This window comes from Diabrotica virgifera, chromosome 2, assembly GCF_917563875.1.
Source record: "Diabrotica virgifera virgifera chromosome 2, PGI_DIABVI_V3a".
Taxonomy (NCBI): Eukaryota; Metazoa; Arthropoda; class Insecta; order Coleoptera; family Chrysomelidae; genus Diabrotica; species Diabrotica virgifera.
In genome coordinates, this window is record NC_065444.1 from 255,081,216 (window position 1) to 255,097,996 (window position 16,781).

Below are 16,781 nucleotides of genomic sequence, written 5' to 3' on the forward strand. Positions count from 1 at the left end.
ATACAGGGTGTTCCATTTAAGAAAACTTAGAAAATACTCATTCCGAGTTTTGAACAACCCTGTATATTAATATTAAACTTTTCGTTATATTAATAATGTTTGACAATAGTAGACTATATTAAAAATCGTTTGACCATAATTAGAAACTTTAATGTCAAATCACTACAATTCCACATGGTGTGAATGTTGCTACGAAATTAACAATAAAAGGTAATTATCTTTTAATCTACCTCGTATAATATTACAAAAACCTATATTTTGAGAAAGAAGACATCGACACCCCAAAAATGTAAAAATGTACATGGTGTTCCGTTTAACCCAGATATGCCCAACGTCCTACATATAGAACGCCTGAAGCAAGTCCGATCCTGTCTCATTCTTGACCAGTAACTAAATGCTGACAACAGATAATCGATCTCTAGGAACCACCCGATGTAATAAAATATAAAACGACTGTTTAGTTACACCATAATATTTGTGTAGTTAACATCAAAAATTGTGTAAATTTGAAAATGGCGGAGTATGGTGTTTCGTTCGCAAAGTAAGCAAAATTTGTATTTTTAAAACTATATAAATAATATTTTAATATGTGCATTTTAACGTAAAAAGAAGTATATTTAGCAATATAGGATCAACAGTAATGTACAAATATGTTATAATATATTTTTGAACCTCTTTTCCACAGCGTCCTACATGTAGGACGTTGGGCACATAACAGTACTACATACATAACTTTATTTTTGCGTAAATTACATGCTTTTATACAAAATATATCAATATTTTAGCATATGTCATGTATATTTACACTTTCAGGGGTTTTTCTTTAAATGATGCACTGGCTATGCTGGAGGAGGAGGAAGATATGATAGAGCACGTTGAGTCATTGACTATTTCTCCGCCCGAAAATGCCACGGATTCTCAAACTGATGAAGATTCTGGTGACGAAGACACGCTTACGATAAATAATCTACCTGCTAAGCAGCTTAGAGCGCCTGCTGAAATAAATTTTCATAAATATAATACAAGGCAAAACATTTCCTCTAATTCCTCAAATCTAAAAGATGACAAAAATGCCCCATCAGTGGAAGAATATGAAACGCCATCAAAGAGAACAAAAACAATAAAGAGAAAAAAGATTTATAAATGGGAAACCGAAGATTTGGTGTATGATGGTGAAGAATTTAGTAACGATGAAGAAGAAATGCCTCTGCAAACCCCTTTAGATATGTTTTCTTTATTTTTTGATGACAAAATATTGGAACTAATAGTTGTCGAATCAAATCGATATGCAGGGCAACAAAATCATTGCCTGAAAATAGAAAAACATGAGATAAAAGCATTCATTGGAGTGTTATTACTCAGTGGATATGTGCCAGTTCCGAGGCGGAGAATGTTCTGGGAAAACGAAAGAGACAGTCACAATGTACTGGTTTCTGAAGCTTTGTCAAGAAATAAATTTGAATATATTTTATCTCACTTTCACCTAACTGACAACGTCACTATAAATACATCCGACAAATTTGCTAAAGTTAGGCCATTGTTCGATCACCTCAATGCTGCATTTTTGAAATTTGGTAAATGTGAGGAAATGCACTGTGTTGACGAAGCCATGGTACCATATTACGGCCGCCATGGCTGCAAACAATTTATTCACAATAAGCCAATTCGCTATGGCTACAAACTTTGGGTAGGAGCAAGTAGATTAGGCTACGTAAATTGGATGGAACCCTACCAAGGTGCTACCACAAATATTAGCGAAAAGTATATTGATTATGGAGTAGGGCCATCTGTTGTTTTGGAGTATGCTGACGTTTTAAGAACTAGGTGGCCTAATAAACGGATGCACCTATTTTTTGATAATTTCTTTTCCACGTTATCTTTGTTAGAATTGCTATCGGAGAAAAATTTTAACGCTACCGGAACAATACGTGAAAATCGCATATCTAATGGGCCACTGACAAACTCAAAAGAAATAAAAAAGGAAGCTCGAGGCGTTTTCGATTTCAAAAAAACAGAAAACCAGAACATTATTGTCGTGAAGTGGCATGACAACAGCATTGTCACCCTGTGCTCAAATGCAGTAGGCGTAAACCCCCTGCATAGGGTGAAAAGATTTTCACGAAAAGAACGGACAAATATTCAGGTAAGTTATAGTTTTTTAGATTATTTTTACAAACGCATTTATTTTTTTATTTTCAACAACATGCTTAGTTTCATGACATTTTATAATATTTTAGGTGTCGCAGCCACATCTGATAAACTTGTACAATGCAAACATGGGCGGAGTAGACAGATGTGACCAAAATTGTGGCACACTGTATTGATGTAGCTCTGCAAAATGCTTGGCAGTTGCATAGACAAAGAGGTGGGGACCTTGATCAGTTAAGGTTCCGAAGACGAGTAGCCACTACGCTATTATTACAAAATAAAAAAAAAGAAACACATTCGAAAGGTCATAAGTCATCTACCGAAGGTTTAGACATTAGGTTTGATCGTATGGATCATTTGGTAATTCCTCAAAATAAGCAAACACGCTGTGCACATTGCCATGAAAAAACAACCACCAGATGTTCAAAATGCGACAAAGGACTCCACGTCAAATGTTTTTTGGTATACCATACAAAAAGTGTATAGTTAATGTAGGTACCCTTAAGTGCCCATCGTCCTACATATAGGACGCCCAAAATTTTGTATATTTATCAAAAAAATAAATATTATTTTCGTCTAATATATTTTAGTTTACCCTAAATTAAACAATTATAAGAAAAAAAATAATTAAAATCACAAGTAGACATAATGGGCATATCTGGGCCGTTTAAAAAAACATAAGTTTGTGTCACCCTGGCAATACGGGTGACCCTGTATATCTAAAAATATTTTTAAGTTATGGTCCTATCCGTGCTCCAACTTTTACCTAAATAACTTTTTTTGCATCTCTTACGACAAACGAGTAGTTGGACTTTGTCACACTAATGCCCCACCCTGTATTGTATTGTCCACATCATCCAACCTCATCTAGCGCCTCGAGGACATACGGTATTACAAATTACAACCGATTTCAACAATTATTTATCATCGTCGCTCGAGAAGAAACGGACAAAGGCATTAGAATCAATTCGAAAATTAAATTATATTCGAATTGTTGAAACGTGAAATAACCAAAAAAGTAATGAAGATTTTTTGGGGAATACTCATCAAAGCTTTTTTAAAGTGTTTAGAAAAGCTGTATTTTTCACTTCGCATCATTATGTTGAAATATTCGATTTGGAATTCCATGAGTAAGAACCTACTTTTCATGAGCTACAATTCTGCTTGTACTGGTTCTACAGCCTTAATAAATACACCATTTTTTCGACAGAAAAGCGATTTTCGATTTTTGAGTTATTTGCGAAAAACCGTCTAAAAACGTGTTTTTTTTTTGTTGAAAAATTAACATTTTAACAAATAACTCAAAAAGTATTGACTCAGTGAAAAAACTTTATAGAACAAAAGTTGCTTAGAATTAATCAGTTTATCCATTTCCGGACTATTTTAAACGTAAGCCACCGCGAGAATGGGTGGCTTTCACCCCCCAAGTAAAAGCAACCCTGGGCTCAAGTCCAAAGTTAAGTAGAGCGTAAGAGCAACCTAACCAAATTTTCAAACAAATATGTCGTGACGAGGAGAATTGCACTTCAAAATGATCATTGACTGGCCTATTATGCATTTCATTGAAAATAATCAACTCATAGGCCTGGATCCCGCGTACCAAAAAAATGTTTATTAATAGCAATCTGAAAATTTGTCAATACCTTAACCGTGTCTAGTCGGACAAACTTTGATCAATGGGAACACTGGAACAGGGGAAGTTTTAATTGTGGAACGTGTCATCCTGACAAGTTTATGATTGTAAAAAGTAGCAGATTGTTTGTAAGTTCATTCGATAGCAAACTTTAAATAATATATGAAAAAATGTTTGTCCGACAGATATGTTGGGCATTTTAATAAGTCCGTTACGTAGAACATGTCAAATGACAGGAATTATGTTGGAAATAAGTAGCAGTTTGATGTTTGCATAAGAGTTTAATGAAAAGGTAACAAATCAATTGAAAGTTCCATAATTAGAACTTCCCCTGTTCCAGTGTTCCCATATATCAAAGTTTGTCCGACTAGACATGGTTAAGCTATTGACAAATTTTCAGCTCGCTATTAATAAACTTTTTTTTTGGTACGCGGGATCCAGGCTTATTACACAATTATAGATACAATTAGGTCAAATTCCTTCCGGATATATAAACGGGCATACTAAAAGATAGCCACTAAACATTTCAAAATATTACTTTAACTACAGTTAAAGCCAAGCTGAAGATCGAATTAAAAAACCAGTAAAAGGCACTTCGGATAATTACTTTTACCAGACGGGGGAAGTCTTTTACCTAATATTCGAAGGCAGCAATGAAAAGAAATGTCATTTAAAAGAATTGCCAGCGAATTCTTCGCCAGATTTAAAACAGGAAAGTAGAACACTCTTGTTAAAGATATAGTTTTTGCTGATGCTGAAAAAGAGTAACGAAACTATCGCATATCGCATACATAACTATTATTATTGCTTATTAAGTTTCCGAGCGAAAAATTTAGTTTTTGTAGATATCTAACAGGTGGCACTGCATTTTTAATAATTTAGTTGCTTTGCTAAACCGTTGCTTTAACTAAAAGTTTATTTATATTAAGAAAAATGATTTTTTTATGATATTTTTTTCTTCTTCTTCTTAATGTGCCTATCCGTTCCAAATGTTGGCGATCAGCATGGCTATCCTAACTTTGCTTGCTGATATTCTGAATAGTTCGGTTGTCGATGTATTAAACTACTTTCTCAGGTTTTGAAGCCAAGATATTCTTCTTCTCACTGGTGCTCTCTTTCCAAATACCTTGCCTTGAAGAATGAGTTGCAACAAGCCATATCTCTGTTCATTCCTCATAACATGGCCAAGATATTCTAGTTTGCGCTCTTTGATTGTGTTAATAATCTCGCATTCCTTTCCTATTCTACGTAGAACCTTAACATTAGTCACACGATCCACCCACGAAATTCTCAAAATGCGCCTGTAACACCACATCTCGAATGCCCCGGGTTTTCTCAAAGAAGCCTCGGAAGGTGTCCAGGCCTCTACTCCGTATAATAACGTAGACAATACATAGCATCTGATGATAGAGATTTTGGTATCAAGAGGTAAATCTTGGCTTCTGAAAAGAGACTTCATCATTATGAACGCTGATCTCGCTTTTCCTATGCGTTGTTTTATTTCACTTGAGTGTTCCCACTGGCTGTTTATGTTGGTACCAAGGTATGTGTAGCTATCGACCCTTTCAATTAGTTGTTGGTTAACCAAAACCTGTGTATTTAATATTTCGCGCTTACTGATCACCATGTACTTTGTTTTTTTCGTATTGAGATCAAGACTGTCTAGACTGTCTGCAACAACTACAGCGTCGACTGCATATCTAATGTTGTTCAGACGCACTCCATTGACTAATACGCCTTCCTGTAGTTCTCCCAGCGCTTGATCGAAGATACATTTAGAGTATATATTAAACAGCACCGGGGACATGATGCATCCTTGCCTCACTCCCCTATCTATGGAGACTGCCTTTGTCAATTGGTCATCCACTTTAATATTGGCAGTTTGGTTGTAATACAAATTATATATGATTCTCAAATCTCTATCATCTACTCTCGCTTCTTTTAAGATATTTATGAGTTTATCATGTTTTACTCTATCAAACACCTTTTTTTAGTCAATAAAACAAATATATACGTCACAGTCACCATTCCTGCATATTTGCATAAGCACTTGGACAGTGAATAGAGCCTCTCAGGTGCCTAAGGCATCGCGGAATCCAAACTGCGTCCATGATACCTGTTCTTTCGCATTTTTTATATATTCTGCCGGGTATCACTTTCAGAAACGTTTTAAGTAAGTGGCTCATTAGGCTAATTGTTCTGTAGTTTTCACATGTTTTGGCATTTACTTTTTTGGGTAAAGTTATGAAGGTCGACTTTAACCAGTTTTGGGGTATTTTTCCAGTTACGTATATTTTGTTGAATACAGTTGTTATCTATTTATTCCTTGTTCATCTATAAGTTTTAGGAATTCTACCTAAAACTGATCAGGCCCTACAGATTTACCATATTTAGTTGTTTTAATAGCTGACGTGACTTCTTCAATGGTAATCGGGGGTCCTGTTTGGCATTCAGTGTCTTCAATGGTATTCTGTTTTTCTTCCACACTTAACAGTGGTTTGCCTTGGTTATCTGCCAAACACCCAATTCTTCTAGGTTTGTATAAGCCTGCAGCTTCTTTAACTTTTTTGTGCATATTGAATTAATCGTGTTTATGTTGCAATTGCTGGATTTCCGCACACTGTTCTCTTAGTCGTGTATCCTTAGCTATTCTAATTGCTTTTTTGATCTATTTATCTATTCTTTTGTATAATGACATGTCCTGATCTTTCGACTTTCATCTCTCTTCCATTATATCTAAAATCTCGTTTGTCATCCACGATTTCTTCTTTATTTTTGGTGGCTTGAGGAATTTCTCACGTATGTCTTGTGAAACTGTATGCAACTTTTCTATTTCCTGGTCCATTACATCCGATTGAATAACGGTGTTCAAGTTTTTCTGTATATACCGTTTTACAATCTGTTCTGTGTTTTGGTCTTTTAATAGCCTGATGTCGAATTTTGGATTGTCTAACCTTCTTTAGCCTGAACTTAATTTTGCCAATCAGTGGGTTATGGTCTGACTTGATATCAGCTCTTTATGTTTTTTTAGATCAACTATTTTTATTAAAACCTACTGGTATCAAACGGCGTAATTAAAAATAGACACTTCTAGATATATCCAAACCCATACATAAAAGAAGGGGTGTTCGATAGGGATGTGTGCTTTTCCTCTTTTATTTAACATTTTTTCGGAAGCCATATTTCAAGAGTTTTTGGACGAGGCAGAGATGGGAATCAAAGTAAATGGAGTACTGCTCAGCAACATACGATATGCTGATCATGGTGTCTTGATTTGTGACAACATAGTCGATCTGTAACTAACTTCAATTCACTATAATCGGAGAAAAAAGTAAGCGAATGGGATTAGAGGTTAATACCAAAATGATCAAATTCATGATTATCTCCAGAAACTTGGATGCTCTTGAAAATTCCACCATAACACTGAATACCAAGTCCATTGAAAGAGTGAGCAAATTTAAATAGAATAGAATAGAGAATAGAATACTTTATTTGTCCTGCAAGATCATTTACATGATATAGGATAAGTCAGTTTAAAATACAAATATATGCATATATAAAATATCACTTAAAAATTATTATAAGATAAAATACAAACAGTACATAGAATTAATTATTTACATCACCCATATATTCGCCTACACTATAGAAACGATTTTGCAATAGGTACGATTTTAGTTTGCCTGGAAATTTATTTGGGTTTATTTCAGATCTAATACCATTGCAAAGATGATTGAAAAGTCTTATACCCATATAATACTGGGATTTTTCGTATCGTCCAGTATTATGTTTTGGTAGTCTTATAAAGTCATTTTGTCTAGTGTGGTACTGATGATAATAAGAGTTTGAATGAAACGTAGTTATATTAGATTTTACATACAGTATACATTTAAAAATATAAATAGAAGGTACTGTTAAAATGTTATATTTTTTAAAATATTGTCGACATGAAAACCTGTATGGCAAATTGAAAATTAATCTAATTATCCTTTTCTGAGAGACAAATACTCTTGCAGCACTCACAGCACTACCCCAAAGATTTATATTACAGGCCAAGTGAGAATATACAATTGCATAATAAATATTCAATAACTGTTCAATTGTAAAAAAACTTTTTAATTGTAAAATTGCGTAATAGCTACTATTTATTTTCTTGCAAACGTGATTAGTTTGAGATTCCCAGCTCATATTACTATCTAGATACAAACCCAAAATTTTAGTGGTAGTTGTCGAATGAACCATGCTATCATTTACTTTGATAGAGAACTGATGACTTGAGTTAGATCTATAGTAGAATTGCATGCTAGTGGTCTTTTTAGCATTAACAACCAAAGCATTCTTTTTACACCATCCTGTAAAGTCTTCTGATATAACATTTAGTAAGACAGTTAATTCCTCAACACTTGAAGCAGATGTAGCAATAGTTGTGTCATCTGCATACATCAATATGTTATTTGATCTGACATATTTGGGCATATCATTAACATAGCATATGAATATTAAAGGTCCCAGTATTGAACCCTGAGGAACTCCAATATCAACATCACCATAATATGATCGACAGTCATTAAGTTTAACAAGAATTTTCCTAGAATGTAAATATGATGACAGCCATAATGAGAACTGACCCCGAAAACCAATATTTTTTAACTTCTATATAGCAACTCTTACGTTTATAGTATCAAATGACTTTGAAAGATCAAAGAAAAGTGCACCCACAAAATCACCCCGATCCAGTGCATTGTGAATGAAACTGAGTAATTCAGCAGTAGCACCCTCTGTTGATCTTTCAGGCAGAAATCCGTGTTGGTTAGAACATAATATATTGTATTTATTAAGGAAGCTATACATTCTTTTGTATACACATTTCTCAAAAACTTTACCCAAAACAGTAGGTACCGTAACTGGCCTATAATTATCTAAAACAGAATTATCTCCACTCTTGAATATTGGAGTTACAACTCCTACCTTCAAACTATGTGGGAAGATACCTTGGGCCACTGATAAATTTATCAAGTGTGCAAGTGGTTTCGCTATATATTCACTAATACACTTTACCAATTTAGTCGATATACAATCAATACCTACTGAGGTAACATTTTTCAAGGGGCCAATAACCTCTCTGACTTCACATTCATCTACAGGAAAAAAATAAAATGATTTATCTACATGTTGTGTAGCGTAATGATCAAAATTGGAATCTTCAAAAATATCTATGATTTTATTTTTAGGGCAAGTAGTAAAATGCTCTACAAAAGCGTTTGCCATCTCATATTTATTTGTGATAATTTTATCAGCAAGTTGGATTTTGTCACAATTATTACGTTTTACCGTCTTACCTATTTTGTTATTTACCGTGCGCCATATAAACTTCTGCTTCTGTTGTAGAGTATTCTTATATTCTAAACTATTTTGAAAGAAACTCTTTTTTGCTTCGTCGATTAATTTGACATATTGCTTCTATTTTTCTTTATATTTCATATGCATTTCTATATTTTGGAGGTTATTTTATAGCCAAAAAAGACTTCTCAAATCATTTCCCTCCTGTACTATATCATTTGTTACCCAATTATTTTCAGGCTCATTGCGAATTATTTTATTAGTCATTGGACAAGATATGTCAATATGGTACGTCAGTACCCTCAAAAATGTTTCAAATGCCAAATTAACGTCATCGAGATAATACCTGGGAACGTGGCTTTTAAAAGACTGGGCATCAGACAGGTAAGTAAAATGTCGCATTGAGCAAGCTCGACAAGCTTTAGTAAAATTCTGGAAGGTACTGACCTGCTCAGAGTTCGATCTTCAACTGAGACTAAGGTTTAATAAGTACTACGTATGGTCGGTGCTGCTATGGACCGTAGAGGACTGGATATTCAAAACGAGGGATATGAACAGATTATAAGCCTTCGAAGTATGGCTTTATCGCCGTATCCTAAATAGCAAAAATCTCATACCAGAACATCAGTTTGGGTTTAGACAAGAACATGGAACCATAGAGTAAGTCCATAGACTAGTAAAACATATCAGCAAAGACTTTGAAAATAAGCGATATTGCTCAGCAGCGTTTCTTGACATAAGCCAAGCGTTCGATAAAGTCTGGTACAAAGGTCTACTCTATAAACTAAAAAACCTATTGCCTCATCCGTATTATGAACTTCTAAATTCTTACTTATCTGACAGATTCTTTTCAGTTAAATACCATTCAGAATATTCAGAATTACACCAAATAAAATTAGGAGTACCGCAAGGTAGCGTGTTAGGACCAATGACGTACCAGCTTTTTACTGCAGATATACCAACTTCAAGAACTACAATAACAGCAACCTTCGCAGATGACACTGCAATACTCGCCTCACATCATGATCCAGTAACTGCCTCAAGAAACTTACAAGCCAGCCTTAATAATATCCAAGCATGGTTAAAAAAATGGAAAATTCGAGTTAATGAGACCAAATCAACCCATGTTACCTTTACACCAAGAAGAGGTATATGTCCAGCAGTGTTATTAAATAATCAAATGATTACTCAGAGAAATGAAGTCAAATATTTAGGTTTACATCTTGACAGAAGATTAACATGGAGAACACATATATTTACAAAACGAAAACAATTGGGTCTCAAACTAAGACAACTTTACTGGCTTATTGGCAGAAAATCACAATTAAATCTCACAAATAAGCTCTTAATATATAAAGCCGTACTGAAGCCAATATGGACGTATGGAATTCAATTATGGGGTTCTGATAGCAATTCAAACCTAGAAATCCTACAAAGATTCCAGAACAAAGTTCTTCGAATTATAGTCAATGCTCCGTGGTATGTTTCGAACAGCATAATAGAAAAAGACCTACAAGTTCAATCCGTAAAAACTGAAGTCACAAAGTACAGTGAAAAATACAAAAACAAAACTAGTGCTCATTCTAATCACTTAGTGCGCGAACTGTTTAATGACAACGATGAAGTGCGTCGACTAAAGCGTTTTAAGCCTACAGACTTATTAAACAGATTTAAATAAAATTAATTAACATTTACCACTACATTATTAACTTAGTTTGTTAATTATATTAAAGGAAGTCTCTCACTGGAGAGAATTCCTACATGTCATTTGTTCTTCTAATAATTGTCATAAAATTTACTTATTGTTACGAGTGATAACAGATTGTAAATTAAATGGAGCTTAAAAAAAATCCTAAAGATACCATGGACGGCGAAAGTCTGTAGATGAGTCCGTAGAAGTAAATGTAGATCTCCCTAAGAGAATCAACCAAGAACGCTAACTTTTCGAAACCATCAAGAAGAGGAAATGGCATCTGGGTCACATTATGCGAAACGCAAAATACCAGTTCTTTTAACTTATAATCGATGGTAAAATTAAAGGCAAGAGAGGAATAAGACGCACGAAAATGTCCTGGCTCCGAAACATAAGGCAATAGACAGGGATTAACGACATACAATCTCTGATACACATTGCAAGAAACAGGACAGAGAATACGTAGCATCTCAGTACTAAAGTTCTAATAAAATCGGTAAAATGTATCGGCTGTACTGCCCACTCGGCGGGCCTGATTGAAATACATAACGTTGCCCTGTTACTTGAAAGTCTTTTTAAGCAGCGTAGACTATGGAACAATTCGATAGTTGTCGACCACGAAATTGTTTGGTCTTTAACTTTCGGTGTACGACCGTTATCATTTCTTGATTGACTTCTATATAGTAGCTAATGAACTTGTCCGTGATCAGTTCCGTGGTAATTTTCGTAGATAACATTTGAAATACTTGTCATGAAGCATGTACGGTGATTGGTTATTGATAGCGCCATACGGGCCATGAATTACAACGTGATGTAGGTACGGATCGGTTTCGGGATCAGGAATCTCGACACATAAAAAATAATATAATCATTTATTTGTAATTATTGTTAAATTCTTTCGACTAACTAAAGGATATGTGTATGGTGCAATCCTCTTGCTTGTTCGTTAATATTTGAGGTAAAATTACAAAACTACCTATTAATTTTACCAAAGTTATAAAATTTTGCTTTATTTTGCAGTTTACCAAGCAACAAATTAAGTTTACAACTGTTTAGTGCGGCAGATTCGTGCAAATATTATAAGAATTGTGCATTTAATGATAGAAGCACATAATTTGGACCACATATACTACACACATATATTGGTTCAAATTTAGATAGAAGGCCATCTCAGATTTTGCCTTTCACAAAAAGGGCGGGGATTCAAAAGGGCGACTGTACATATGTGACTAATAGCACGATAACTTTTGAACGAGACTTCAGATTTCAACCAAATTTGGTACATAGGTTCTTTTTTTGATGTATAAGATCGAGTTCTTGAATCGAAAGAATAGGTTTACCAGAAGTTGTGTTTTTCCTGATTTTTATGTAAAAATTTATTGTTTTTTAAATCCTTTCACCCTGTATTTATTAATTTTTCAAAAAGTTAATACGGCCATTAAAAAGAGCGTAAAAATATGTTTTAGGAAATATTTTGAACTCTTTAGTTATATTAATTACCATTTAATAAATGCATAACATATCTTTACATGTAGGTACCTATGTGCGGCAGATTCGTGCATATAATAATATAAGAATTATTGTGCATTTAATGGTAGAAGCATATAATTAGGACCACACATACTACACATACAAAGATTCAAATTTAGATATGAGGCCATCTCAGATTTAGTCTTTTACAAAAATGGCGGGCATTCAAAATGAATCTGCCGCCCATAGGTACATGTGAACATACGTTACGCATTTATTAAATGGTAATTAACACAACTGAAAAGTTCAAAATATTTCCTAAAAAATATATTTACACTCTTCTCAATGGCGGTATTACCTTTTTAAAAAATTTATATATGCAGGGTGAAAGAATCGAAAAAGAAACATATTTTTACATAAAAAACAGTATATAATCTTTAGACCTTCTACCCTCTCGGGTGTAGGTATTAACGTGTGCTATGTTAACAGTGCACAAATCTCTTCCATTGTTTCCTGTCCTGTGCCATCGCCTTTGCTTCGTTCCATGCTATTCCTTTTTTGTCAAGAATCCTTGCCATCACTTCGTTCCATGTCTCTCTCGGTCTTCCTCTACTTCTTTTTCCCTGCACCTTCGTTTCCCATATCTTTTTAACTGGTACTTCTTTCTGTAGTCGTTGTAGATGCCCCCACCAAAACCCCCAAAAACAAAAACAAAAAAAACAAATAAAAAACAGTAAAAACACAAATTCTGGTAAACCGATTTTTTCGGTTCAAGACTTCTTCGATATTATTCATCAAAAAAGAACCTATATACTAAATTTGGTTGAAATCTGACATCTCGTTCAAAAGTTATCCTGCTATTAGTCACATAGGTATAGTAGCCATTTTGAATGCCCGGCATTTTTGTAAAAGGAACAAAAACTGAAATGGCCTCGTATCTAAATTTGAATCTTTATATGTGCAGTATATGTGGTCCAAATTATATGCTTCTACCATTAAATGCACAATAATTCTTATAATATTTGCACGAATCTGCCGCACATAGGTACATGCGAAGATAGGTTTTGCATTTATTAAATGGTAATTAACATAACTAAAAAGTTAAAAACATTTCCTAAAAAATATTTTTACGCTCTTTTCAATGTCGGTATTAACTTTTTGAAAAATTAATACATACAGGGTGAAAGAATTGAAAAAAAAAAAGAATGTTTGTGTACTTTGTACGCACGTAAGAAGTTATACTTCTATTATATAATTTCAACGAAATAAATATACTTAACAGTTACAATACAAAAAATTAACAATAATTACCAAAAATTAACCAAATGCCAAATATTAAAAAAAAAAAGAAAAAAGTATGAATCGTCCGGGATTTGAACCCGCAATCTCGCGATTTCTCGATCTCTGGTCCAATGCTCTACCAACCAGGCCATCAAGGCGCATGTTCCTGACGTTTCAGATATACATAATTACACATCACGGTGACAAGTGAAATATAAAAATAGATGTTTTATTATTTTACGCCCAAGGAAGACAAATCCAAAGACACAAAATTATAATAAATAATACAATTACTAAAAAACACTAATATATTATTTTAATGGCTTATTTGCGCTGATACATAATTTGAAAGATTAGCAACTAAACGTCATACTGTCTGTGTGCGCATGCGCGCAGATTTATAAAAAATTTTACTCTCAATCGCGCCTAAAGAAGTATAAATTCAAAAAACAGCATATTTTTATATAAAAACCAGGAAAAACACAACTTCTGGTAAACCGATTCTTCCGGTTCAAGACCTCGATCTTATACATCAAAAAAAGAACCTATATACCAAATTTGGTTGAAATCTGAAGTCTCGTTCAAAAGTTATCGTGCTATTAGTCACATATGTATAGTCGCCATTTTGAATCCCCGCCATTTTTATAAAAGGCAAAATCTGAGTTGGCCTCATATCTAAGTTTGAACCTTTATATGTGCAGTATATGTTGTCCAAATTATATACTTCTATCATTAAATACACAATTGTTTCACATATCGGATTCACTAGTTTGCAATCTCTATTTTATAGCTTTTTATGTTTTGAACGACCAGTTTTAAACATTTTATCTCAGATATTAAACTTTTAGACCTGGATCTCGCGTACCAAAACTTACTTACGCGTACCAAAAAAATTGATTAATAGCAAGCTGAAAATTTGTTAATGGCTTAACGATGTCTAGTTTAAAAATTTGGAACGTCAGATTACGAAAACGTCCCATGTTTTTTGTTGGACAGAACATCCAATTGATTTGTTACACTTTCATTAAACTCTCATGCAATTATCAGACTGCTATTACTAACCAACGTGATTCCTGTCATTTGACATGTTCTTCGTGTTCCGCTCATTAAACTTCGTGTTCCACTCATTAAAATGCCCAGTTGGTGATAAACACCAGTCTGATTTTTGCATGAGAGTTTAATGAAATGGTAACAAATCAATTGGAAGTTCTGTCCTACAAAATACATGGAACGTTTTCGTAGGCTGACGTTTCAAATTTTTAACCTGTTCCACAATTAAAACTTCCGCTGTTCCAGTGTTCCCAGACATCAAAGTTTGTCCGGCTAAACACCGTTAAGCTATTACCTAACAAATTTTCAGCTTGCTATTAATCAACTTTTTTTTGGTACGCTTTTTGTGAGCGAAAAATCGAAAAAATGTTTTCGATTTCGAATCGAAAAAGAGTTTTTAATATAAATTGTTAATTCTTAAAAAAGGAGCCGAAGTCTTTGCAGAAAACGTAAAGGTTTACTTTATATAGACTTATAATAACAAAAAAATTCAGATTACTAGATTTGTCAAAGTCCCAAAAGAAATCTTACTTCTGTGAGCCCATGGGCGACCATATAAACATTTTTAGGAGGGCCAGACGTGAAGTTGTTGCACATTACTTTTTGTATACATTGGATGACAATATATAGTTTAAAGCACCCAAAACGCCAGAGGGGAGTCACGGCCCTCCCTGCCCATGGGTATGGGCGCCTATGCTGTGAGCTACACCGTAATCATGAACATTGTCATTGCGTCTTGTGCATGTGCATATTCATGCAGACAACGCAGGCCACCTGTATACGTCGTCGGTAGAACAGTCAACCGACATCATTCAACATTAGCTGCATCTCCTTGGGTGCTAATTGCGTAGCGTAAATGGATAATATACTCCCTCGATAGAAGTTTCGCTTGGTTGACCCTAATCAAATTTAATCGTTCCCTTTCGATTATGACGTACATATCGGCACAATATTGCTGAATCAATCGTTTAAATCACGGCAGATTCACGAATCATCAAACGCTAGGTATAATAGTTCATCAAGCCAGTCTTTCTTGTAATGCCCCCTCCTTATAGTGTGGGAAGCAAGTATGCTAAATTTGCAGTTACTCGAGCATGCTGGTGACATCCATTATTCCTTGTTTCCAAGATTTACGGGGTCTGCGTCATCTTCGTCTAGTTGTTGGAGTATAGTCTAAGATCTTTCTTGGCCATCATTCATTTTTCATGCGTTTTACGTGTCCATACCAAATCAGCTGCTGGAATTCAATTCTGTTGTCAATGCTTATGTGGTCTAATCGAGAGAATCTGCACGATCTTCGTAGAAAGTCCATTTCTACTGCTTTCAGTTTGTCTCTGTTTCTTTATGTTATCTGCCAAGATTCTGCTCCATATGTTGTGATTGGTTCTGCTATACTGTGATAGAGATTTATTTTTGTTGTCATCTTGATATTTTTTGACAATAATATAGAATTTAATTTTTGGATAGCTGTTCGTCCTTGAATTATTATTTAATGGATATCCTTTTCTGTGCTACCATCTTCGGCAATAACAGTTCCTAAATATTTATATTCTTTAGAGCTATTTATAATACCGTCTTCCACTGGAATATTTTCTGGTTTTCCTCTAACTACAAGATGTTCCGTTTTATGTTTATTTTTAATCCCCATTTAGTGTATCCTTCGGTTAGCTTTCTTGTCATGAATGTTATGTCTTCTGCATAATTTGCCACTAGTACTTGGTCATCTGCAAATAGCAAAGTATACAGGCAGTCCTCTCCAATTTCTATTCCCATTCTCGAGCACTTTTTCATCCATAATTGTAGCGCTTTTTATATGTACATTTTGAACAGCGTAGGAGAGAGACAACATTCCTGTCTTAGACCTTTAGATATTTTAAAGGATTTTGATAAATTGTCTCCTATTTTTATCCTACTAACCGATTTTTTGTATATGTTATCAAGAGCTTTTACATACGTGTTATCTAAACCAGATTCTTGGAGCACTTTAAACATCCTGTTTATTGGCACACTGTCGTAAGCCTTTTCCAAATCTACAAACATTAGATGAGTTGTCAAATTTCTTTCCATTCTCTTTTCTACCAATGGCTGTAATACAAAGGTATTGTCCAAACAGGATCGTCCGGCGCGAAATCCGCTTTGCTCTTCGATTTCTGGGAAAAACTTCTC

General features: G+C 34.3%; 1 protein-coding gene across 1 annotated transcript; it reads left to right on the forward strand.

The window, feature by feature from the left end:
• The first annotated feature begins 739 nt into the window (after positions 1–739).
• LOC126880965 (piggyBac transposable element-derived protein 3-like) lies at positions 740–2,324 on the forward strand. The gene is made up of 2 exons (XM_050645047.1): positions 740–2,143; positions 2,238–2,324. The coding sequence occupies exons 1-2, from the start codon at positions 794–796 to the stop codon at positions 2,322–2,324; spliced, it is 1,437 nt and encodes a 478-aa protein (XP_050501004.1). The 5' UTR covers positions 740–793.
• Positions 2,325–16,781: the final 14,457 nt, after the last annotated feature.

What these genes read in the sequence shown, in the direction of transcription:
- LOC126880965 (XM_050645047.1), top strand. Translation starts at nt 794, where the DNA reads ATGTATATTTACACTTTCAGGGGTTTTTCTTTAAATGATGCACTGGCT. An exon ending in AAGAACGGACAAATATTCAG is followed by an intron (nt 2,144 to 2,237) that starts GTAAGTTATAGT and finishes ATAATATTTTAG; the next exon opens with GTGTCGCAGCCACATCTGAT.